General features: G+C 41.4%; 1 protein-coding gene across 8 annotated transcripts in view; it reads left to right on the top strand.

The window, feature by feature from the left end:
• The first annotated feature begins 1,653 nt into the window (after window positions 1-1,653).
• LOC144687389 (T-complex protein 11-like protein 2) overlaps window positions 1,654-27,257 on the top strand; it is a 39,222-nt gene continuing 13,618 nt past the window's right edge. The window contains exons 1-8 of one of the 8 annotated variants that reach the window (XM_078553450.1): window positions 1,654-1,755; window positions 5,905-5,968; window positions 7,504-7,670; window positions 10,154-10,286; window positions 19,219-19,339; window positions 23,607-23,827; window positions 24,059-24,195; window positions 25,032-25,222. In XM_078553450.1, the coding sequence (XP_078409576.1) occupies window positions 7,511-7,670; window positions 10,154-10,286; window positions 19,219-19,339; window positions 23,607-23,827; window positions 24,059-24,195; window positions 25,032-25,222 (963 nt within the window). In that variant the 5' untranslated portion in view covers window positions 1,654-1,755; window positions 5,905-5,968; window positions 7,504-7,510. The other 7 variants (XM_078553449.1, XM_078553451.1, XM_078553452.1 and 4 more) reach the window with 7 other exon arrangements.

Here is a 27,257-nt window from a genome sequence, read left to right as displayed (position 1 = left end):
GATGAGAAAATAAAGAAAACAAGACCTCTATTCAGAGAAGTGTGTGTAAGCTTTGATTTTTAGTAATACAGTCCATGTATTGTGTGGCTTTTGTATCCCTGTGCCATGAATGGGTGGAGTGCAGTGGAAAGCTCTCCCAAATATAAACCCTTGAATTAATTTAAAACGAAGTCAGCTGGAAGTTTGTGTCCATGGTGCAGCGACAACAACCAAGACATTTCCTTCCCAACTAGATGGTACAAGTTGTCCAGTTCCACAAACAAGTGTGTATTTTTGTTACAATTCAATGTGCATTTCTTGACCAAGTGTGAATTGTAACTAAAAACAAACAATGCTAGAAATAGCAGGTCAGGCAGCATATGTGGAGAGAAACAGAGTTAATGTTTCAGGTCAATGACCTTTCATCAGAACTAAAGAAAGGTAGAAATGTAAGAGCTTTTAAGCCAGTAGAAGGGGGAGGGGGCAGGAAGAACAAAAGGGAAGGTCTGTGATAAGGCAGGAGAGATCAACTAACAAAAGATTTAACGATGCAAGAGCCAACAAGAATGGTCATGAGTTTAGTAAAGAGACAAAAGTTACGTCCAGATGAGGCATGAATGGCTTTACAGCAGCCACCTGAATTCAAGATGAAGATATACAGAAACAAGCCAGCCAAATCAAACAAAAGGACACATAGTGCAATATGGATCCGAGGCAGAGGTTATGATCTAAATTTGAACTCAATATTGAGTCCAAAGGCTGTAGACTGCCGTGATGAAAGATGAAGTGCTGTTCCTCAAGCTTGCATTGAGCTTCATTGGAACACTGTAGCAGGACAAGGACAGAGAGGTCAGTGTAAAAGCAAGGTGGAGAATTAAAATGACAAATGACAGGAAGTGCAGTGTCATGTTTGTGGACTGAAGGGAGGTGTTCCACAAAGCGGTTACCCAGTCTACGTATGGTCTCCCCAATATAGAGGAGTCCACATCTTGAGCAGTGAAGACAGTATACTAAATTGAAAGAAACACAAGTAAATTGCTGTTTTACTTGCAAGGGGTGTTTAGGGCCTTGGATGGCGAGAAGGAAGGAGGTGAAAGGACAGGTGTTGCATCTCCTGTGCTTGGACGGAAAAGTGCCATAGGGAAGGGACCGGGGTGCTAGGGGTGACTGAAAAGTGGACAAGGGTATTGCGGACAGAACAGTCCCTTCAGAATGCTGAAAGGGGAGGGTGGGGAAAGATGTGTTTGGAGGTGGTGAAAATGTGGTGGGGGGTGGGGGGTGATCCGTTGAATACCGATCCTGGTGGGGTCGAAGGTGAGGGCGAGGGGAACACTTGGATGGTTCTGGAAGGGAGGGGAAGGTGTGAAAGCAGAAGTGAGTGAAGTGGACGGGGCATGGTGGAGGGCCCTGTCAATTAGTTTTTGTAAACTTTAATATTAGGATGACAGTTCACATGTAGTGGTGGATGGACTGTTAACGGTAGGCAGGCAGCGCTCTGTTGGATATGCTGAGGTTTCCTGAGCGCTGGGGGGGTGGGGGGAGAAGCCAGGCGGTGTAGCATTTGTCTGTTACCATGGAGACAGGGTTTCCCGGGCCATCACGTGACCCTCTCTCCTAGCAACAGTGTAACGTCTTCAACCCTCACGTCACATCCGTCAACAAACAGGCCGAGTTGAGGAGCTGCAGCTCCGGCCAGGGGGAGGGGCAGGAAGAGCAGATACTGACTCCGAGCAGCCGGCAGAACATTGGCGGCTCCTCAACCTTCTCACCGCCAGGGTAAGAGCAGCAGGAGCTCAGGCTGAGTCCGCCGGCCCAATGGATTGGCCGAGTCCCTGGAGACAGGAATAGCCGAGAGAGCCCCCGCCAAACCCGAAACGACAACCTGGAGCCCCCTTTAAACCTGGAGTGACAACCGGACCCCCCCCTTAAAATCCGGAGTGACAACCGGACCCCCCCCCCCTTTAAACCTGGAGTGACAACCGGACACCCCCCCACCTTAAACCTGGAGTGACAACCGGACCCCCCCCCCCTTAAACCTGGAGTGACAACCGGACCCCCCCCCCACCTTAAACCTGGAGTGACAACCGGACACCCCCCCCACCTTAAACCTGGAGTGACAACCGGACACCCCCCCCACCTTAAACCTGGAGTGACAACCGGACCCCCCCTCTTTAAACCTGCAGTGACAACCGGACCCCCCCCCCCCCCCCACCTTAAACCTGGAGTGACAACCGGACCCCCCCCACCTTAAACCCGGAGTGACAACCGGACCCCCCCCTCCCCCTTAAACCCGGAGTGACAACCGGAACCCCCCCCCCTTAAACCTGGAGTGACAACCGGAACCCCCCCCCCTTAAACCTGGAGTGACAACCGGACCCCCCCCCCTTAAACCTGGAGTGACAACCGGACCCCCCCCCTTAAACCTGGAGTGACAACCGGAGCCTCTTTAAACCGGGAGCCCCCTTAAACCTGGAGTGACAACCGGAACCCCCCCCCCCCCCTTAAACCTGGAGTGACAACCGGACCCCCCCCCCCCCCCCCCCTTAAACCTGGAGTGACAACCGGACTCCCCCTTAAACCCGGAGTGACAACCTTTAAGCTGGGAGCCCCCCCCCCCTTAAACCTGGAGTGACAACCGGACTCCCCCTTAAACCCGGAGTGACAACCTTTAAGCTGGGAGCCCCCCCCCCCTTAAACCTGGAGTGACAACCGGAGCCCCTTTAAACCGGGAGCCCCCCCCCTTAAACCCGGAGTCCAAGTATTGATTCTGTCCAGCTGGCCGAACCCGGATCTGGGTCTCTATCGGTGCTGCTGTTCTCACTCTAACCCGGGACTGCACAGTTTAAACAGCTCCTAAACCAGGAGTTTGTTCAGGGAGGCGATATATGTTTGAAAAAGGTCTAACCCTCCCCGTAGTCTCGGGTTAGTTAGTTAGTGCTTGAATTTTCTCCAACCCTTGCCCTGTCTATGGAGATGCTGGTGTGTGTGTGTGTTTTGTTTTCCTTGTTGTGGTCGCTCTGGTCACATGAGAGTCTACATGACGTGGAGAGAGGAGCTTTAAAAGCCAGCATCAACTCTGCAAAGCCGCCCATCTATGGCCGTGTTATTATACCGAGTGCAGGAAGCAGCCTCCCGAGAGCCGGCATTGCATTCCCTTTAATGACCTTTCTCATTCCTCGGGCTACTCCAGGATTTTCAGCTGCAATTCCGGTTTGCCTCCTTTATTGAAACAGCCTTTGTAGCAGTTTGTGTTTACACGGGCACTTGTCCAAGCTGCAGCTTTCTGAAGTTGAATTTTTGAGCTTCAACCATAAAGGTCATGCATGACTGAGTGAAAGTAATTATCTAACGGCTGGAAGAGTGTTAAGTGTATATTTCTTAAATACGGCATGTAGTTTGTACTTAAAACCAGGAGGTGATAATTTGTGCTATGTTACTCGAATTTCAGTAAAGTGTTGGAATGGACATGTTTCCTGTAGGTTAACATTGTGTTAAAACAAAGTGTGTTTTTCAGATTGAGCATAGATTACTAGGCGGAGGGGCGTTGGTGGTGGTGGGAGTTATCGGTACCCATTTTAATGTCAGACATTATGTCCTTAGGAAGTCATAACAGATATAAAACTATCATGTTTATTATCCAAAGTGTCTTGTAATTGCACTTTCCTGCCAGTGGCTGCACTCTAGCACTTTCACTAGGAGGAGGGTCCAATTGCAGAATGACATTTGCATAGGCAGTTAAATATGTAAACATAATCTATAAAAGAAAATGAGAGAGAGAGAGAGAGAGAGAGTGCGTGCCGATGCAAAACGTTTAATTTGACTATCCTAGTTCAGTGTCTACAGCATGGATTCAGTGCTATTAAATCAACTGTGGAGAGTAATAAACAAACACTTGAATCAGATAATTCTGCAGTTGAAATGACTAGAGATGAAATGTCCAGTGAGAAGATTGGAATACAGAAAGACTCTTTAGAAGTTGTGTTGGAGTATTTATGGGCAAGTGAGATTTGAATTGTAGTTTAAGCATGCTTAGAAACATACTCCCAGGGTATCCCTTTTTAAGTGGGTTTGATCTTGTATCACCTGCATATAAAGTCTATTGCCCTGAACTGTTGTCACTTTTAAACTGAGACATGGAATGCCCTGTCTCACGGTCACCTCTTAAAAGATAGGGAGAAAGTCAGTGGTTGGCCCATAAAACCAGAAAGATTCCAAGTTTGATTCCTGATTTCTGCTGAAATAACTGAATTCGGTGGGGCAGCAGTAAAGATCATACCATTAGCCTCCATGCCCATGGGTTAGCCAGGAAAGGATTGACAGGGTACTGTTTCTGATTGATGTTAATGACCCTATTTGGAAATGTACAGATCTCAGTGGAGGACACAGTGAGACATAGTTATAATGGCTCCATGTGCCTTCATTGAATTGTGGGTACAATCTGGTTTGCGCTGATGCTTTCATGGTGAAATAGGGTGCTGATATTCACTGCCAAGATTCATGCATGACTGGTGTTTGTGGAGCTGTACCACAGTACTTGAAATTAAGGGAAATTTAGTATTGAGAATAATGTTGAGACAACAGAAAATGTACAAGCCTCTAATTAAAATCTAGTTCTGATTAAGACTGTCAATTGAGGCAACATATGATAGATACTACTGTTAAATTGTTTTTGTATACTTAAAAAGAAAAAAAAACCTTGCTTTTATGTAGCACTTTTTTATGATCACATGGTGTCCCAAAGTGCTTTTCAGCCAATTAATTACTTTTGGAATGCTATAATGTCAGAAACACTTCAGACAGTTTGTGCACAGCAAGCTCCCACAAACAGCAATGTGATACTAACTGAATAATCTATTTTTGTTTTGTTGATTGAGAGATAAATTGACCAGGACATCAGGAATAACTCTCCTGCTCTTCCTTGAAATAGTGCCGTGGGATCTTCTATGTTCACCTGAGAGGTGTTTTAATGTCTCATTGAAAACTCACTCCATCAGTACTGTACTGGAGTGTCAGCCTACATATTTTTGCTGAAGTTCTGGAGTGTGATTTGAACCCACTAACTTCTGACTTAGAGGCAAGTGTGCTGTAGCTGCCACAATTTAATCTAACTGGCGACTATGTCCAATCATGAATTAAGCTCTACATGAATATGGTGTATTTAAGATCCTCCTGGCTACTTCACTTTTCATGTTTTCAAGAGACTTTCAAATCCTACCCACAATTTTAACTTATTGGAACTCATTGAGTGGTAGCTTTATTTCTCCAGTCCGCACCTAGAATATTGCATATAATTTTGGTCTCCTTATATAAGAAGGGATATACTTGCATTGGAGAAAGTTCAGAGAATGTTCATTAGGTTGAGTCTTAGGATGAAGGCTTGGTCTCACAAGAAAAGGTTGGGCCTATACTTATTGAAGTTTAGAAGAATGAGAGGTGATCTAATTGAAACACATGATTCTGAGGGAGTCTGACAGGGTAGATGCTGAGATGATGTTTTCCTGCATGGTGGAATCTAGGTCTGAGTGGCATAATTTCAGAATAAGGGATCTCCCATTTAAGACAGAGATGAGGAGGAATTTATTCTCTGGTTGTATATCTTTGCAAATCACTAGCCCGAAGACCTGTGGGGACTGGTTTCATAAAATATATTCGAGGCTAAGATAGACAGATTCTTGAATTATAGGAGAATTCGAGGGTTATGGGGAACAGACAATAAAGTGGAGTTGAGGCCAAGCTCTGATCAGCCATGATTTTATTGAACTGCAGAGCAGGCTTAAGGGTCTATAGGGCTTCCTCCTACTCCTATTTATTATGTTCTTATGTTGTATTATCTATGGTCAAATGTAACAAAGGTAAATTCTGTAAGTTTTGATTTTTTTCATTTAAAAGCTTGTAGGTTTGATCAATTTTTCATTTATTTTTAAGGTGCACTTCAATTCATACACTTGAGTGATTTGCGATCCTGTTGTAAAGCTACTGAACTTGAAAGGTAAACAATATTTTCATTTTGGAGGGAAAAGGAGTAACAGACTGGTATTAGCAAAATAACTGTTATTTCTGCATTGGGTGAACCTTCCACCATTGAGTAGATAAATCATAGAATGGTCCCAGCCCAGGGGCCATTCAGCTTGTCGAGTCCATGCCAGCTTTCTGCAAGAGCAATTTAGCCAGTCCCACCCACCTCCCTTTCCCTATGGCCTGCATTTTTTGTTCATCTTCAGATGGTCATCCAATTCCCTTTTGAAAACTCTGACTAAATCTGCCTCTGCTACATAGACAGTGCACTCCAGGCCCTAATCACTTGATGTGTAAAAATAAATAAATAAATAAATTTTCCTCATCCTGTTTGGCTCTTTCAGATCCAAATCAAAAACAGGAGTTAGGGTTATTGGAAGGTTCTTGACCCTGGGGCTCGGTGTTCTAATAAAGAATGTGGGAACTGATGAATCCATGCTTTCACCCCACCGTCCCTGTTCACCACATGCTCTCTTATTAACTGTGTGTCATGGATCCCTTTTCAGTTCTGACATTCTGCTGCTTGCTTCCCTGCTGCTCTCTAGTCCCATCTCTAATCGTCTAAGATGGGACAAGTACCATCTGTCACAAACCCATTATGGGGAAAAGAAGAGCTGTGATGCTTGAATCACGCTGACAACAAAGCTCACTATTCTGCCCCACTCTATGCATCTGAGAAGCAAACATACAAGTACTTAAAAAAAAAAGATTAATGTATACTAGAATAAAATGGGAGAAAGGCTGAAACTTACAAATGGCAGGAGTGAGAATAGCTTCACTTTCACTACTACAGCCTCTTCTTCACAGATTAAGTTTTTCTTTCTATCGTGTTATTAGATTTTGCTGTTAAAATTACCTGGGACTGCTGCTACTCGGAGATGAGATAACGTGAGACTCCTGGGTGGGGAGGGCATCTGGTGGTGTAGAGATGAGGAGAGAGCAAGCACAATGCTGTAAGTAAAGATTAACAGAGAGGGGGAGAGGTTTTTTTTATTCATTAATGATACATGGGCATCACTTTAATGCTAGCAGCTATTACCCACCCTTAATTGGTGCACTCTGTGTAGTGTTGTAAACTATTGCAGTAAGAGATGCTGTGTTTCTTTTATATGAGTGTTACCTTGGAAGGCCAATTTGTTTTGTCAAGAAAAGTACAGTTTTAACTTTCTTATACTTTTGCCCCTCTTTGACTTGGTAGTTTGTGATAATTTTTCTGCAATGCTGCACGCTTGCTTGTATACTGGCCTAGTTTACTCGGGCTTTATTTTGTTTAGATTTAGAGGTTGACTAACTCCCTGCATCTGGTAGGAGATTGCTAGTTTTTGGCTGAGGAACATACAATGACACTTGGCGTTTTTGTCGCTATCATTCTGTTAGGTTGGTATATTATTTCAAATGCTTATCATTTCTTTTACAAAATCACAATTAAATGTGTTAAAGATGAATCCAAAAAGCCCATGAGTAGTTTTCAATAATGGATTTCTATGTTAGTAAATTTTGTTTTTACAGTGAGAAGATGCCTTTCAGTAATGAGAAACATTCCTTGAATGATGAATCATTAAACAGTGACACTGAATCTTGCGAGCGATCAGATAGTGTCAACTCTTCCAGTGACTATGAATATGCTCGACAAAGCTTCAGTAGTGATTCTTCTAGCAAACCCAGCTCTCCAGCCTGTAGGTCTTTTGAGCTCATTGTTTTTTTTTAAAAAGTTACATTATCTATCACAAAGTACCTTTTGTATCTGAAGTCATCATATCACCACCTAGTTTGGTTGCACGCAACCTTCTTTATTTTGCTATGCAAGAAGCACCTAACGTTTGGCTTAAGTACAACTGAGTGGTGTCCGTTTACCAATATATTTTAAAATATGTTCAAATGCATAAGATTAATACAGTATCTACATGGATTCTAAACAACCCAGTTGGATTGGATGTTCGTATGTTCTAGCCATTGGACCACACTATTGCATTAATTAGTCTACATTGTTTTGAATTATATTGAATTTGAGCAAAAGTTTTGGCTTGTTTGTTCTTTAAAATGCCAGCTGGGGTTAAAATATTCCATGGTTGGGTTAAAGGAACAGTGAGGTTACTAATATTAACCTTTTTCGAGTATTTGCTTACACCAGAAATTTTCCCCGCTTGCTTCATCCCAATATAGGTCACCAAACCAAGAACCTGAGTGCAAAGGCAAAATACTCTGGATGCTGGAAATTGGAGTGTAAACAGAAAATGCTGGAAATACTGAACACATCAAGCAACATCTATGAAGAGAGAAACAAAGCTAATGTTTCAGGTTGATTCTCTTTCATCAGAACTGCATGAATGATGAAAGGTCATCGACCTGAAACGGTAACTCTGTTTTTCTCTCCATAGATGCTGCTTGACGTGCTGAGTATTTCCAACATTTTTCTGTTTTTATTTCAAGAAGCTGAATGCTTGTTTGTCACTGAACAGCATTCACAGTCCAATTGCAACATTACAGACTGTAACATCATAATGAAGGTAACCCATCAGTTTTTTTTGTCTGTCTAAAATGATTTGATTCTCCCTTATCTCTTGATGGGGAGGTGATGGTGCCTTCTGCAGAGCAGTGCTTATTGAAGACACCTGCATGCGTCCATGCACATGGTTAATGACATCCACCTCATTATTGATACCACTAGGTATATTTACCTAAAGTCCACCTGTATAGGCTTGAAGTAAAATGGAGGTTGTTTTATTGTGGCCTAATGTTTATGTCCTCCTGAGGATGTCATGCATCTAATTAGCATTTCCCCACGAGAAAAGACCAGTTTCCCGTTCAAGGTCAGAATGCTGCATTCCAATAATGGCCTCAGAAGTACCAAGGGCTGCTGCTGTAATTTCTTCTAGATATCAAGAGAATTACTGTGTTTCTGTATCGTGAATTTGAGAATAATCATCAGTGATCAGACTTATTTTTAAGCCAAATTGGCAGTAGAAGGTGATTTTATTTTCAGCTAAGTTTTTTTTATTCAATACAATTTCTTTGGACTTTGGCAATATTGGCCGGGATTTTCCAGCCCCGTTGCGGGCGGGACCTGCTGTGGGCGAGGTGGCACCCCAGCCGAAAGTTCATTGACTTGCAGCGGGACCGGAAGATCCCGGTGGCGAGCAGGTGGAGAAAATCCTGCCCATTGCCTGGAGATTAAAGGCCTGGGCCATTTAAAGCATGAAGTTGAAATCAGTAGAGAAATAAAGAACTCAGAGTAAACATAGGGTGAGGGAGGAGGTTCAGAAGTCAGGGCTAATTCTTTACATTGAAACGCTGTCTTCTCAATGCTCCTAGAGGTATATACATCATACCTTCTGAAGCTGGAGTCCAAGTTTGAATGTTGAATGATTGTGCCCAATCTCTTAAGTGACTAATTCATTTTCCTCTTGCTCATGGCGAAGACTATCCAAAATTTCCACCTTTTTCAGCAAAAAACAAATACAAAATGAAGTGCCTTCTATTTCAGTTCGAGATGCCTTAACTTCAATTTTAGGGGAGCATTATATACTATGCTGGTATGATATTTGTTTCTCATATCAGCGTGGCCTTATGGTCCTTTTGAACAATTCATTTTGCCTAATTGAGAGCAGTCTTCTGACATGGATAGCTAGCAATTAGGGACTGTTATTTCCTAATACTCATTTAACTTGGGACTCAGTGTCAGTAGATCCCATCCCATCATTGATGGGATTCAGATTCCTTTCCCAAAAGTAAAAGGATGGTACCTTTAACTTGTTCTGCTATCCAGCCTCCTAATTTACTTCATTAGATAAGGAAGGTGAGGAATTAGGCGTAAGTATATAATGGTCATTGCTGAGTCTTGAGTGGGAATAGAGTTTTGGGAAAGTGGGGAACATGTGAAGAGTAAAGATCTATCTGTGGAATAGTGAATGTAATCTGGTAATTGCCACATAGGAAAATTTTAGCATGTAGTTTTGGAAGAACAAAACAATCTAAGCTTGAATTTTGGCCACACTTTTCTCCCCACCCGACTTTAATGGTAAGTACTAAATTGTAGATGTTACCAAGCGGAGTAAGACGTCTTTTCCTACACAAATAGTAATTATGAACAGATGCATATTTCAACTGAAGATTTCCCTGAGTATGAGTCGCCAAAGCTATTTTTGTTTCGTCACTCCAGCAAGTCCGCCTAAAATGGTTTCTTTTGATGACCTGATGGAGACTGCAAAAGGATTGTCAAATATGACTCTGGCTCATGAAATAGTCATGAATAGCAACTTTCAAATGAAACAAATTGACCTTCCTCCACAAAGGTAAGAAAAGTTACCAAGTTTCAGTGAGTTGGGATAATGGGTATATAAACTTATTCATGATCATCCACTTGTGTTGTAATTCAGGTGGTGAAGGATGAGGATTAGTTATGTTCAAGGTTTGGTCTGCCCACCTTGCCAATATTGATTCAGCTCTTCACATGCAGCTGATTTTGAGTGTTAGGCACAGCTCACAATGTTTCTTAGTGGTTGTACCACCTATTCATTTGCACTATACTCTGTTTCAACACAGAAAATCAGGTTCTGTTTTGAATTTTAAAGATGCCAATATGAAAGTGATATCAAACTTCAGTGCACTGTTTCTAATTTTGTTCTCCAAAATGTCAAGAAAATTACACATGGAAAGTGGGAGGGCAGGGAGGTGGGTCTGGAGAAAACAAAATGAGTGATTTTTCTTTTTTCAGTTAACCCAAGCCTAATTTAAGATGGAAATGCATTTCTATTCATGGGAGAAGAACAGCATTTAGGTTGCTCTATCTGCTTTATAATTTATCATGTAAGCACTGAATTATGACACATCATTTAAATGATGGAGCATTGGACTCCCAGTCAAAAAGGCCAGATTCACGTTTCGGCTTTAAAGGCTAATGTTACTTCAGGTTAGATGGAAGAATAGACAATTTTAAATGTGAAGTACATCTGACACTGAAGAATATATATTACTTTAAAATCTTCTAACGTTGAGGTGATACTTTCAATCCAGAAATAAGTTGGCAGAGATGATGCGTGCCTCAGAAAGGGCAAGAGTTTGGAGGTAGCAGTCCATTCCCACAAGTGTGGGTCTCGTGCAACCAACTCCAAGCACAGTGTAAAAAGCTGCAACATGCTAAAACTGGTGGGTTAATGCCTCACTAAAATGTACTGTATCTGCCTGGTAACCAAGTTTAGGCATCCATATCCATTTCACCCTCCGCTTGCTACTGACTGCAGAAGACACACACTAGTGTCACCTGGAAGTGTAGCCCTAGTGCAATGTAAAATATCAAGTGGGATTTCTTCTAAAAAAATGTCTGCCAATTTTAAAGCAGTTATTTTGAGATCTACTTAAATTTGAGATCCTTGAATGGTAAGTATGTTGATGATTTTTAAGTACTGCTCTCCTGAGGATGTCATGCATTCTAATGGATCCTGTTTTCATTTTTATTAACTTTACTTTTTAAGAGGATTGAGTGCAAACCTTTAAACGTAACAGCCTGTATTACAATAACAGTTTGATTTTGGTTTAGCTTTCTCTATGATGCAATTCAGCTAAAACCAAGCTTGAATATATATTTTGGGTTTATTTTCTGTCTTTGAAAATAACACTCAGATTAGCAAGCTCTCAAAATAGTGACCGTGTTATAATTTGATCCAAAAGTATTAAAAATGCAAATACCTGTTTTGAGCTTAAAATTTCTCCATTTTTTTATCTCTTGAGTTGAAGTTCAGTTCGGACCATCCACATCAATAATGTCGCTACAAGGGCTGGGTAGAGGCTGAGTATCCCTGATGAGTGGCCCATCTGCTGACCTCCCACAACCTCTTCACCATGTACAAGGTATAAGCTAGGAGTGCTAGCTCATCACTTGCTGAGCTGGGTGAGACCAGAACAACACTTGAAGCTTGATACAATCCACGACAAATGCTTGATCGGTGTCTCTGTCACTGCATCCAATATTCAGCTCTCACCAGCAGCGCACTGGCTGCAGTATGTAAAGCAGCTACTCAATGGAATTACTTTGACAGAACCTCCCAGCCCCGTGTTTCTTCTACCATGGATGACAATATCATTTATCGACAATATCATTTATCAACAACATCATGGGAACACCAGCACCCTCAAATTCTCTTGCTTCTTCTAAGTGATATTCAACATTGAGGAGTACAGGTTCACCCTAAGGAGCATGGGAGGGGGTGGGAGGTGGGTGGTGGTGGCGACAGGGTTGTGACCGACTATAAGTCCTAATCAGCAGGCTTTTTCCTGGCCGCCTTTGATTTGAAGCTGTGAAACTTCATGGGGTCCAGAGTACATGTTGAGGGTTCCTACCAATCTTTATAACACTGACCTCACCTTGTCTATACTGCCAGTGGAGGAGTATATCTCCTGGACTCTACCGTTGACTGATGGGTATGTGTTTAAGACATCAGGCTGCTGCTTGACTAGTCTGTCAGTTCTCCAAACTTGCACACCAGTTCCTAGATGTTAGTGAGCAGGTCTTTGCAGAGTCATATTCTGATTGGTGCCTGGATTGCTACTGATGAAATAGTGGATGGATCTCTCTTTGTGTTCTATAAAAATTGTTTTACAGCTGAGTGACATTGACTGCCAATTGCATATTGTGGGACTGGATTCATGTGTAGCTCAGATCAGTTAAATGTGACAGGTTCTCTTCCCTGGTTGCTTTCATGGTCATTTTTACTAGGGCTGGATTTATTACCAAATTTATTGCGTTTGCAATTTGTCATGGTGCAAATTTAAGGTGGTGACCTCTACATTGCTTGTCCAGTACCAAAGCTAATGCACTACCCAAATATGTGTTCCTATAGGAACTAGTTGAGAACATTAATAACAGGAGGGTTTGGTACGTTGGAGTTCAATGCTTCTATAGTGTCATTCCTTTTTATAGAAGCTTACAGAAGCAATTATTCCTTGGTACTGAGCCAGCAGACACCAAGGATTAAATGTCTCTTCTTTCTGATGACCTTTCTGGGCTTAAACAGTAGATAAACATAGTTCATCCTCTGCAACATTCTTGAGATACATGGCTGGTTGCCTGCCTGTGAGACCACAATCAACAGAATTAAATGAGTAACTAGGACTTTCCTCCCTGCTGAAGAATTGGGTGGCATTTTTCCCCTTAGTCTTTTTTAACATTTGTTTATGTGCCACTGATGAAATTGAGAGGACTGCTGCCAAGATTATTGGGTCCAATCAAAAAGAGGATGAATTGATTATATTGTTGGTGTGGAATAATCCATAGACTTGCGTATCTTTAATTGTTCCTCCCTCCATCTCCTGCAGTGGCTTCTCCTTAAGCCACTGCACAGTCACTAACTAGAGTGCCCCAAGATTACAGAAGTATAGCCATACTAATATACCACTCAATAATCTATATAATGGACATTCACTTTGTTTTTACTTTACACAGGGGTTGCACTCATTACTATTATCTACCAATCTTAAAGTCATTCCAGTAAACACTAGGTCTGACTGGCTTTTCATAAGTCTATGAAAAGAAAAATACTACAGATGCTGGAAACACTTAACAGGTCAGGCAGCAACAATGGAGAGGGGAAAGTAAGGTGAACATTCCAGATCCATGACTTTAGGTAATGAAAAGTCATTGACCTGAAGTGACCATACCTTCCAGCCTGGCTCTATAGATAATGCCTGACATATTTATTGTTTCAAGCATTTTTTGTTTTTAGAAATTGATGTTAGCTTTGAATTGCTGCATTTATTTCTGGTAAATTGCTTTCATTTCTCCCTTTTATAAAACCTGTTTTTGGTTCCTTTTTTTATAATCATGACATTTCAATAGACCAAGAACCATAGAAAAGTTATGGTTCTGAAAGAGGCCTTTCAGCCCATCGTGTCTGCGCCAGACAAAAGTGAACGAAAGAAACCAGCCACCCATATTTAATCCCACTTTCCAGCACCTGGTCCGTAGCCTTGCAGGTTACAGCACTTCAGGTGCCTTTTAAATGAGTTGAGCATTTCAGCCTTAACCACCAATTTAGGCAGACACCCACTACCCTCTGGGTGAAAAAGGTTTTCCTCATGCCCCCTCTAATCCTTCTTCCAACCACCTTGAACCTATGCCCCCTGGTAATTGACCTCTTAGCTAGTGGAAACGGGTCTTTCCTGTCTAGGCCCCTTATAACATTCTACACCTCAATTAGGTCACCTCTCAGCTGCCTCTTTTCTAAGGAAAATAACCCTAGTCTATCCAATATTTCCTCATAGCTGCAATTTTCCAGCCCTGGCAACATTCTTGCAAATCTCCTCTGTACACTCTCCAGAACAATTACGTCCTTCCTGTAATGCGGTGACCAGAACTGTACACAGAGTGCAGCTGTGGCCTAACCAGCATTTTGTATGGTTCCAGCATTACATCCCTGCTTTTGTATTCAGTACCTCATCCAATAAGGGAAAGCATTCCATATGCTTTCTTTACCATATTATCCACCAGTCCTGCCACCTTCAGGGACCTGTGGACATGCACTCCAAGGTCTCTCACTTCCTCAACCCCTCAATATTCTCCCATTTATTGAGTATTCCCTCGCTTTGTTTGCCCTCCCCAAGTGCATTACCTCTCACTTTTCCAGATTGAATTCCATTTGCCACTTTTCTTCCCACTCAACCAAATCATTCTGGAGACAACATCTATCCTCTTCCCTATCAACCACACGGCTAATTTTTGTCATCTGCAAATTTCCCAATCATGCCACCCACATTTAAGCCCAAATCATTAATATATGCAACAAACAGCAAGGGCCCCAATATTGAGCCCTGTGGAGTGCCCCTGGTAACTGCTTTCCATTCTCAACCGCATCCATCGACTGTTACCCTTTGTTTCCTGTCGCTGAGCCAATTGTGGATCCAACTTGCTACCTTCCCCTGTATCCCATAAGATCTCACTTTTCTGACCAGTCTGCCATGTGTGACCTTGTCAACTGCCTTACTAAAATCCACATAGACAACATCCACTGTGCTACCCTTATCAGTCCTCCTTGTTACTTCCCCAAAAAATTCTATTAAGTTAGTAAGGCACGATCTTCTAACAAAACCATGCTGACTATTCCTAATCAATCAGTGCCTTTCTAAGTGTCCATTTATTCTGTGTTTCAGAATTGATTCCAATGATTTGCCCACCACCAAAGTCAGAATGACAGGCCAGAAAATTATAGGCCAATCCCTTGCACCATTTTTAAATAATGGTGCAACGTTTACAGACCCCCAATCCTCTAGTACCTTGCCTGTATGTAGTGTGGATTGGAAAATGATCCTCATAGCATCTGTTATTTCCTCCCTGACTTCCTTTAACAACCTGGGATACAATCCATCCAGCCATGGTGATTCATCCGCCTTCAAGGATGTCAGTCACTCCAGTATTTCCTCTCTCACTGTGCTTATTGTATCTAATATTTCACAATCCTCCTCTTTTTAACTAGAATGTGTGCGTTATCCCTCTCCTTAGTGAAGACAAGACAAAGTACTCATTGAGAATGCTGCCCACATCTTCAGCATCAATGCACGATTTACCACGTATAATGAGTAGGATCAAACTTTTGAGTCCTAAAACTACAATGTAATAATCTCTGAATTGCTACCTGAGCCACGAGAAAGTTGGCATAGTTAAATAAGATCAGACAGTTGAATGCATGTCTCAAAGATTAGTGTGGGAGAAATGGGGTTTCCATTTATGGGGCACTGGCACCAGTACTGGGAAAAGATAGTGCTGTACCACAGGGACAGTCTTAACCAGAACTGATTATAAGATCTTTTACAAGTATAGAAAAAGGAAGAGAGTAGCTAAAGTAAACATTGTTCCCTTAGAAGCAGAGACAGGGAGAAATTGTGTGGAATGAGGAAATGGCAAAGACATTGAACAAACACTTAGTGTCTGTCTTTACAGTAGAAGACAGAAGTTACATACCAGAAATAGAGGGTAACCTAGGGACTAATAAGAGTGAGGAAATTAAAGTAAAATTAATATTGGCAGAGAAAAAGTACTGGAGAAATTTGAGGGACTAAAATCCAACAAATCCTCAGGATCTGATGGTCTAAAAGAGATAGCCAGCACATCCACAATCTCTGCAGCTATGATTTTCCGAAGTTCCCTAGATTCTGGCATGGTCCCAGCAGATTGGAAGTTAGCAAATGTAACACCGCTATTCAAGAAAGGAGGGAGAGAGAAAACGGGCAAAATGTTTTAGTTGACGGGCAATATGATCGGCGCAGGCTTGGAGGGCGGAAGGGCCTGTTCCTGTGCTGTACTTTTCTTTGTTCTTTGTAAGAGTCAACCACATTTTTGTGGGTCTGGAGTCACATGTAGGCCAGACAAGGTAAGGACAGGAAATTTCCTTCCCTAAAGGACATCAGTGAACCAGATGGGTTTTTACAACAATTGACAATGGTTTCATGGCCATCTTTAGACTCTTAGGCCAGGATTTTCCCCTTGGCGATTTGGGGATGGGGCCCGCTCGCCGAGGGGAAAATGACGCAGGATGACGTTGGGAGGAACCCCCGATGTCATCCCGGTCCCTTTAAATTTTAAGGAAGGCGGGCGGACAGCGAAATTAGCTGTCCGCCAGCCGACCTGTCAATGGCCAATTGAGGCCATTGACAGGCTAATTAAGATAATTAAGACCTGCCCGTCCAACCTTAAGGCTGGCGGGCAGGCCAGGAGCCCCAGCGGGCTTCTGATTATTCATGAAACTTCATCCACTGGCGGGATGAAGTTTCATGTCTGTTTTTTAAAAATTTAATAAACTTTGTGTTTCTTATTAACGTGTCCCATCTCATTCTCCTCATGTGACAATGTCATACATGTTAATAATTTTAATGTTTCTCTATTTTTTGAGTTTTCTCACCTGTCAGTAAACTCCCTGAGACAGCACTTTGCCTCAGGGAGCAGTGCGCTCTTTCATGCACATGCACAAAAGAGCGCACTTTGACAGATGGGGAATCCCTCCACCCCCCGCACAGGAAGAGCATAGCGCTTCCTGTCGGGAAGGCCGCTGGGCGGGCCTTAATTGGCCCGCCCACTCAAAATGGCGGCAGGCCCAGTTTCAGTGGCGGGGGCTGGCTGTACGCCCGCCGCTGAGCCGGTGGAGCCCACCCGCCACCTGAGGGCAAAATTCTGCCCTTAATTCTGGATTTTTTTGTTGAATTCAAATTCCACCATTTGCCGTAGCGGGATTCGAACCCAGGTCCCCAGAGCATTACCCTGGGTTTCTGGATTATTAGTCCAGTGACAATACCACTATGCCATTGCCTTCCCAGCAGACTGAGAAAATTGTGTCTACGTTCTCTGGAGTTTAGAAGAATGAGAGGCGATCTCACTGAAACATACAAGATTCTGAAGGGGTTTGATAGGGTAGATACTGATACGTTGTTTCCTTTGGCTAGGGAACCTAGAACAAGGGGGCAAAGTTTCAGGATAAGGGGTCGATCATTTAGGACTGAGATGAGAAGTTTCTTCACCTCAAAAGGGTGTGACTCTTTGGAATTGTCTACCTCAGCAGGTTGTGAATGCACCATCATTGAATATATTTAAGGCTGAGATAGACAGATTTTGCTCTTTCAGGAAATCGAGGGATATGGGGAGCAGGCAGGAAAGTGGAGTTGAAGCCCATGATCATGTCGAATAGCGGACCAAGCTCGATGGGCCATGGGCCGTCTGGTCATTTCCTGTTATTTCTTATGTTCTTAAAATTGTTGCTATTTTAAAAGAAATGCTTCAACTCTAATTTCTGTACTATTCTTAATTGAATTCCATTTTTGATGGCTCTCTAGTATTTAAGCACCCCATTTTTGACGGTTATTTTCTATTGTGTATGCGACTGTCAAATCTGGTACAAAGAGGGTGTGGATCTATTAGTACCCTCCAGCTATGATAATTATCTTACCACACTTAAACAATTTGGCTGTGGGCAGGGTATCTTAAAACTACTTTTTCTCATCAATATCCTTCAGATCATTCCTGAAGATCTGACTTGTGCTGGGGTGTTGTTTGTTCTCCAGTACCTTACCCAAATGGCCCACTGCGCACTGGTTGCCTTGATCTTGAACAGGTCAACAGACAACTTAACTGTGGGAAGTGGCAGAAACCAAATGAGCTCAATTCTGCTCTCACTTGATATACATTTCTCGTAAAAGTCACTGGTTAATGATAGGAATTGGAGCCCTGCCCCTTCTTCATGGGCACTGAGGCTAAGTAAAGTACTCGTACTGCCATTTTAACAAAGTTCAGCTTGGATCAGGGATTGAACCTTTCAACTTCTGTTGTAGTTGATTACGGATGACTAATGCCCAGGGGAGACTTGGTAGAAGAGAACTGCCTGTGAGTCTCGAGACCTGAATTTGACTGACAATTAGGTGAAACTGTACATAATCCAAGAAAGTTAGTCAAGTGCCTGTTGAAGTTAATGGACGCTGTTTAAATAGTGCTATCCAAATATTGGATACGAGCCTGTGGAGCTGATTGCACTTTGTTTTTTAGTTTCTTTAATAGCTATTGTGCCAAGTTTCTTCGAGTGGAAAAATGGCTTTTTTTATTCTCTGCAATGTTAGCAGGCTTTGATGGACAGATTTTCTGTGTCACACTGTGAAAACTTGACTATGTGACTGACTCGTATAGAAAAGACATGCAGTATTGAACACCCTTTTTTATAAGGTAGCTATCATGACCTTTTCTAACTTATTTTTTGTAATCTTTCCTAGACAGATTGCAGTTTGCTGCTTTCGTGGAGGTATTTTCTTCTTTCCAATTCTCCATTTGAAACTATTTTCTTTCCCACCTTTGATCTAGCACCTAATCATTTTGCGGTTCTTCCTAGTTGTTGCAGCTGGGAAGTGGGGTAGTGCCCGCCCCTCCTCTTCCACCCACTACAACTGGCGATTTCCCAAGGGGTTACAACTTCAGTTCGCAGCTCTTCAGCAATGAGCAAATTTGATGTGGTTCTGCTGCTAGCCTCATTTACTGTTTGCAGCGTGCAGTGCACATGGATTGCATTCCAGTTCAGACGCAATCCAATTTCTAGGCCAAAATCTCTCTTTATGTTGATTTCTAAAGTGCGTGTTGAAACTACCCAGCATTCTTCTACTACTATAGCCCCAAAAGCATTTAGTGTACTATTGAATAATTTAAGTGTAAATTAAGTGTTAACTAATCCATCTTAGACCACTGATTTGTTTTTTTTAATACAGCTTACAAAGGAAAGTTAAAGAAATAGTTCACAAAGCATTCTGGGACTGCCTGGAGGCTCAGTTGAACCAGGATCCTCCTGAATATCATCACGCCCTTGTGCTTTTGGGAGAAATTAAAGAGGTAAAGGAATGAATGCTTCAATATTACTTGTATTTTTTGAAACTGGGTTTCATCTGGGTTGTGTACATCACAACGGTTTTAGTCTTGTCTTTCTTAGTTCTTTACCTTGTTCTGCTATTATCACATTCTGCTTTCTTAGCTTTATGCCGATATCAGCACCTTTATAAACTCTTACCACTACCTTTAACGCTCCCTTTGTCTTTTTGTCCATGACATCTTTATCAATCTCTCCTTTGTCCCCATCTATCTCTGGCCTTCTATCCAGCTTCACCTGCTCCACCCCTCTTAAACAGTAGCTTTGAAGAAGGGTCACATGGACTCAAAACATTAACTGTTTCTCTCTCCATAGATGCTGCTAGACCTGCTGAGTTTTTCCAGCACTTTCTGTTTTTGTTTCAGATTTCCGGCATGAGCAGTATTTTGCTTTTATCATAAAATGTGTTGAAGTTTTCTGATTCTTTGCTCATGTTCTGCACTTTTCCCCTTAAAGCAACTCTTTACATACCCTAACTCCAGAATTATATCCACCACTTAATAATATGCGTTCAATTTTGTTTCTTTCTGACCCTCTTTTTGCCAGCAGTTTCCCATCAGACACAAACTGCAGCCAGCCTCCTTAGACAGCACCTTCCAAATCATGACTGCTACCATCTTGAAGGACAAGGGAGCAGACACATGGGAACACCACCACCTGGAAGTTCCCATCCAAGTCACTCACCATCCTGACTTGGAAATATATCGCTGTTCCTTCACTGTCCCTGGGTCAAAATCCTGGAATTCCCTCTCTAACAGCATTGTGGGTGTACCTACACCACATGGACTGCAGCGGTTCAAGAAAGCAGCTCGCCACCACCTTCTCAAGGGCAATTAGGGATGGGCAATAAATGCTGGCCAGTCACTGACACCCACATCCCATGAATGAATAAATAGTTTAGGGTTAAAACTGCACCCAATTAGTGCACTAGTCACCTTCATTGTGAGCTCTGCCTGAAGGAAGGTCCTTGGCTCATAGTTATCTTTCCATTTCTTTTTATACTGTGCCAGTCTTTTCATTTGCCAATAACCTCCTTCAGTTTTCAAGCCATCCAACATGGATATTCTCTTCCTTTTCCTGAATCTTATCTCCATAACATCTCTTACAAGTCCGTTTCCACTTGATGTGTGCACTAGCAAGACTCACTCTCTCCCTATTACATTCAGCAAATTTCTTTGTTCACTCACTCACCGCAGCAGTTCATCAATTATTACTTTTTCTGTCCAATTGGTCCTTTCCATTCCCCCCCCAAACCCACATTTCAAAGCTATTCAGCAAGTTGGTCTCCTTTCCGTAAGGTCAAAACCTCATGAGCATACAGAAACACCCCTGATTAAGCTCTTTACAAGTTGTTTCTTGAGTTGTTTAATTAGCTTTCTGGTTTAGCAGCTGTTTCTTATCAAATTCAGCTTTTCCCATTGCTATCCTTGTTCTTATTTCTTTGCACCTTTCATCTGGAGATATTATGCTTCCTAAATACTTGAATTCTTGCACCTGTCCTAGTTCTTTTCTTTCTATGAATAAATGAATATTTCCTAGTGATTGAGGTATGCATCACTTTGACTTTGCCAATGTTCACTTTCGTTCCAAAATTCATGCCTGCTGTTACTAATCTGTCTACTAGCTCTTGTAATCCTCCTTCTGTGCCGATTACAAGCGTTAACTGATGGTATCATTCGCTCCACCCCCTAATGCTAGATTCTGCCTTCAAAAGCTTCTTTGATCATTGCCTCCACATAGACATTGAAGAGACTGGTGATAAACAACACTTTTTTGAACTCCTCTTCAAACTACACATGGTTCTGACTCCCCATTGCCCACTCTTACTGTTGCTGTTTGTCCCATGTACGGATTTCCTACGCGTCATCTACCTCTTCAGTTTACTCCAATGTGTTTCAGCACTATTGGAGCTTAATCCAGTCATCCTGATCGAATGCTTTTTCAAAATCTATAAACCAAACATATAATTCCTGTCCAAATTCTAAACTGTGTTCACTCATTAATCTTATAATGCTGATTGCTTCTCTTGCTCCTCCTCTTCCCTGGAATATAAACTCGTCATCTCCGATGTAGTTCTGCACCTTTCTTCCCACTCTCTTTGTTACAATTCTGAACAAAGCCTTCGATGCATGGGCAATCAGACTAATTGTATGGAGGTCAGAACATCGATATGCCTTTGGCTTCTTTCTTACGGTGATCATTATTGTCTGCTGAAGTCCTGATTCTTCTGATAACTAAATATCTTCGCACAGCTTAGCAATCAACTCTGCAGGTATTTAATCTATTTCAGCCACTTTTCAGTTTTTATCTCACTTCCTGATATCAACGTTACTCTCTATTCTAGCTCGATCATTTCAGGTTTTTCTGGTTTTTTTTGCATATAGTTCTTCAGGATTTGTTAATAATAAGAATCTTCTTTACTCGGCATTGGTGTTGTTTTCAGTCCTTTATGCTGAGTGCCACTAATCTCCTTTGCTTTTGCATAAATAAGGTCTACCCTTCCGAGTTGATCCAATTCTTCAAATACATTGCATTGCTCTTTTAACCATTGTTCTCGTGCCTTTTCTGCCTCTTTTTAACTTGTTATTCAAATGTCTTTTTCAGCAGTATCTTCAGTATTTATATCCTTCCATATTCTCCTATCTTCCATCTTTTGCAACATTGTGGTTGTAACCCATGGCTTCTTGATCCTTTTTCCTCTTTAAAATTCCTATGTTATTTGTCCCTCCTTCCTTGACAGATTCTTTAATCTGTTTCCATTGCTCATTCGTGCTTGTGGTATCCTCACCTTTTCTACCTGGTGCTTCATTTACTTCATCTACTACTTTCAGCTTCTCTAGGTTCCATTGTTTTCTGCGTATTCCCACCTTGGATTTCCTTCACTTGGAATACTGTTTCCTTTTTCACAAGATTATGATCTTATTCTACTTCGGCTCCTGCCTGAGCTTTTGAGTTCCTGACACTGTTCCTGTATATTTGTCTCACTATTATATAGTCTAGCTGATCTTTCTGTATAACCAAGCATTTTCCATGTATATTGTCGTCTTTTTATGATGCCTAAACCAGATGTTTGTTATCATGAGTCTTCTCCGAAAATGGACCAGCTTTTGGCCTTGCTAATTTCTTTTTCCAAGAACGTATGGTCCTACTTCTTTGTCATCTCTTCCTTCTCCAACAATACTATTCCAATCTGCCGTAATGATCACATAGCTCTTTCTGCTCCCCTGTTTGATTTAGTTTTTCAATTCTATCATACGCCTTAATCAACATCCTTGTCTGGATAGGGGAAGATAGTAGCATAGTGGTAATGTCATTGGACTAGTAATCCAGAGGCCCAGGCTATATGCTCTGGGGGGGACATGGGTTCAAATCCCACGAGTGGAATTTAAATTTAATTAATTAATAAACCTAGAATTGAAAGTGAGTCTCAGTAATGGTGAACATGAAACTATCATCAATTGTCATAAAAGCCCATCTGGTTCACTAATGCCCTTCAGGGAAGGAAATCTGCCATTCTGACCCAGTCTAACCCACATGTGACTCCAGATCCACAGCAAAGTGGTTGGCTCTCACCTACCCTCTGAAACAGCCTAGCAAGCCATGCAGTTCAAGGGCAATTAGGGATGGGCAACAAATGCTCGTCAGTGATGCCCACATCCCATGAAAGAAATATTCACTCGTGGGCATATGTACTTCAATAATGGCTGCCCCTTTAGTTTCATTTAGCATTGGTCTACCTGACTCGCACTTCACTTTACTCGTGCATTTGGCAGCTTTCTTGCCTAGCATTACTGCTGCTCCCCATTCCTTTTCATTTTCTCCAGAGTATATCATTCTCCCTTCATCACTCATGAAGTCGCCTTCTCCTGCCCACTGTACTTCATGTAACCCTAGGATGTTTAATTTCTCTTTTTTTTTACCTATTTCCATTTTTTGCTTTAGGTTCTCTAGCTTTTCTTTCCTGTTCATTGTTCATCCATTCCACATTCCTATTGTAAACTGGCACCACAGTGGAAGGCATTAGCAAACCACCACTGAAAATAGCCAAGAATAAGAACGTGGAAAAAGAGTACAAAATCTCAGTTTAATTGCGGGATAAGTGTTGAAGACACCTAAATGAGCCTAAAATGTGTGTGTCACATTACAAATGTAATGCCAGTGAATCTAGTATTGTAGATCCCAAATACTAGATGCAAGCTTTTTAATTTGTGTAACTTTTTTTTAATCATTTAGATACTACTTTCATTTCTGATACCTGGCCAAAACAGACTTCGGAACCAGATCTCCGAGGTCTTGGATTTAGATCTAATCCAACAGCAGGCTGAACACAATGCTATTGACATTCATAAACTGGCTGCTTATATAATCACATTAATGGGAAAGTTCTGTGCTCCGGTTCGGGATGATGATGTCAAAAAATTAAAATCGGTTACTGAAATAGTGCCACTGTTCAGGTAAATAAATCTCCTGCATGGGGGTCGGGGAGATGGGTGATAGATTTACAAGCTGCTATTTTTGAAGTTTTTAAGTTTATTTAAGAAATTGAAAACCTTCCTCTTTACGATTAGTATGTATTCGTTTTAAAATGAGGACCAACCCATTATACGTTTGTGATCAGAATGTTACTTTTTCTGGCATACTTCTCTAATAAAATTTTTTTAGTGAGCTTTGTATCTCTTCATTAGAGAGATATTTCATGTCCTTGATTTGATGACGATGGATATGATCAACTTCACCATTCAAAATATCCGACCGCACATCCAGCAGTGTTCTGTTGACTATGAACGAAGCAAGTTCCAGGATTTTCTCAACAAACAGCCAAGTAAGCTTGGTAGATGTTATGGTGATTAAACAAGTAAACATACAATATTTAATTAACAGGTTTTTTTTTGTGAGATACAAATCAGAAGGCACACTGCCTACTCTTTTCTCTCTGGCTCTTACTAATATCATGCAGAATTAATTTTTGATTGTCTGGGAGATCGAGCGGACATTTATATGAATAAATTTGGGATATGGCCAGATTCATCCCAAGATCAAGGCACTTGACATCCTCTGGATATGGAATGGTAGCTGACTTTGAATGTAAATAAATTTTAAGGTAATACAGAATAATATTAAAAACATCTGGGATGTTATTTGGTAAAGGTGTAAAGGGGCAATATTCCACAGAATGTAATTATTTCTGTGCTACTAGGAGGCAGTGTTACCAATAAAGAACGATAGTCTACATTTGAATAATACAGATATGGTATGGTAATACAGATAAGGTATGTATAAATATCAGAAAATTTGTTTTAAGAAAGGGAGTATTTATCCAGAACTTCCTCTTGAGATTGAATGGGATGGACTCTATGGTGGAGTAAACTTTAAACAGCTTATAATAGGAGTGAATTTCAGTTGAATGGCTTTTGCACACTCTATTTTTTTTGTTTATGTATGGCTTGGGAATGCAGAAATTGGCAAAGGCCCAGTGAAGATAATGGTTGTCTTATTAACCCATTTGAATTGAAATGACCCATGTTTACAAAACTGGAGGACATTTTTTACTTTTTAAAAATAGTTTTAATTTTGCAGGATATTAACATATATTTAATAACTAGCCCTATTTTTGCACAATGCTTAACTCTTCTAAAACATGAATGTTTCTGTTTATAGATGCTCTTGATTATACAACACAGTGGCTAAAGGAGTCTATTGCTGAAGTTTCAGCCTCTGTGTCCTCCTCAGACACATCACCCTCTGATGCTGACAGGAGTTCCAGTCTTTCCCTAAGTCCCTCTTCTGTGCTAAACAATGGTTATGTAAAATTCTTGCAGTGGGACTACGACAATAAGCCAGTACCTGAGGTAAATGCTAGATTTTTGAACAATGGGTCTTGAAATTCCTGTAAATATGGAGATTCTTTTCCCAAGTTGTAGCAAGCAATTGGGCTGGAGGAACCTAAGTGGAACTCTAGAGCTCTCCAGGATCTTTCTGACTGAGATTACCCTTTAGAGTCTGACTATTTAAAGAGGTGTGGAGGAGGATGGGAATAAGTTTATTCTGACAAACCCTAACCTGTTCTTCTGGGGAGATATTTTAACAACTTGAATGCCCAAATAGTTTTGCGAAGAAAAAACTGAGCTGATGTTGAATGTAAGACGCTGCCCCTCCTTCTGCTAGCAGAGGTGCAATGGCATTTTGAATGGGATGGAATCTGAGAGTCTACCATTTGATGGTTTTGTTTTCGATCCAAGAATAATGTACAATGAATCAGTTGTCACTAGAAAATACCTTCTGACCTGTGGTGCTGCAGAAACTGGACTTTCTCCATTCTGTCTTTGTCTTAGCACAACTTTTCTCCTATAGTCATTTTCCATCCATAAGGATATGGGAATGAAGCTGTCATGTCTTGACTTGATGGAATGCATCTTAAATAGAAACAATTCGCTGATCCACTCTGAACACTCCCCAGAGAGGAATATTTCACCCCAGGCCAGATTACTTTGGAAATTTTGGACCCTCAGCCAGTTAATTAATTTCCACAGTTGTAATCAAATTCTTCCCCTCCACAGCGGATAACATTCTGGATTAGAAATTTTTCTCTGGAACAAAACAGGGCATATTAGATCAGCCACCCAGTGTACACAGCACTTGATATTCAGTTCCACTGCAGCTAATTAATGAAATATTGGGGCTGTATATAATGGGCGGCTGATCCAATATGTCCTGTTTTGTGCCATTGGCTGAGACAAATTTCTTCTAGCCCTATAAATCTCTTTACATTTCTAAGGAAGATAATAAATATATAGCTATTCCATCTGTGCCTGTTGAGATTTGAAGATTCTTCAGAACGTCTGCATAATTGAAGTAATGCTGACTCCATTTATGAAGGTGTGACTTACTCCAAATAAAAGATGGTTAATTAAAGGTGATTTGTCTTTTATGTGGAATACATAAAATAGCAAAGCATTCCTTGATGTTTCATTGGAGGAGGCAAGGGAGGGAGTGGTGAGGGAATCTTTGCTTCGCACAATCTGTGCGTTCTTTCTGAGTCTGTCATTTTGTGATACTCTTGTGTTTATAATGATACCTATCTGTGGCTGTCATCAAACCTGAACGTTTCAGGCTATCAGTAAAAATCCACCAAATTTATTTGGTGGTTTGGTGAATGTAGTTATTGGGCCTAACCCAAAATTCCCCTGCCCTGCCAAATCCAATCTTTCTATTGTAGCAGAACCAAATCACTTGGCTCCTTTGGTCCATTCATATGGCAAACCAGTTAAATTTTATGGCAGGTCATTTCAGTTTCTGTAGAAACCCTTTGAGTTGTATATGCATATTTGCGTTAGCAAAGTGCAATAGTGGCAATTTCAAAAGAAAGAGATACTTGAATATGAAACTTAAGAGTACTTGATGAGATGGCCAGGGCACCTGAAGCAGCAGAGCAGAAAACTGGAGCAGCGCAATACAAAAGGGTGACCTGGAGGAGCCAATCATCCACCTGTGAATGGGGGCCGGTACTTGGGTTCTCATGGGGATGAGAGCAGGATCATCGAATAATGGAATTGACAGATGTGGAGTAGATGCAGAGAAATTCCATGCAAATCCAAGGCTCAATAGGTGCAATTAAAAAAAAAACCCTATTTTCAAAGAATCAAAAAGACTAAATTTAATGATGCACACAGACACAAATCCTATGCATGATATTTAGAAATATTTTCCTCCTTTTTTTGTCTTGAGGAAAAATAATGAATTTTGGCTTGCTACCTTCCCCAGCCCATTTTAACATGAATTTATTGATAGACCTGTCATTCCTCATGAGAATCAGGTGAACTGCTTCCAGGTCCCTGGCAATGGCACCTTGTGGCCATTGGCAATATTGTTGTGAATATCTAGTTC

Source organism: Cetorhinus maximus, chromosome 12 (assembly GCF_964194155.1).
Source record: "Cetorhinus maximus chromosome 12, sCetMax3.hap1.1, whole genome shotgun sequence".
Lineage (NCBI taxonomy): Eukaryota > Metazoa > Chordata > Chondrichthyes > Lamniformes > Cetorhinidae > Cetorhinus > Cetorhinus maximus.
The sequence above is the reverse complement of the archived record's forward strand: the minus strand, read 5'-3'. Positions and strand labels throughout refer to the sequence as shown.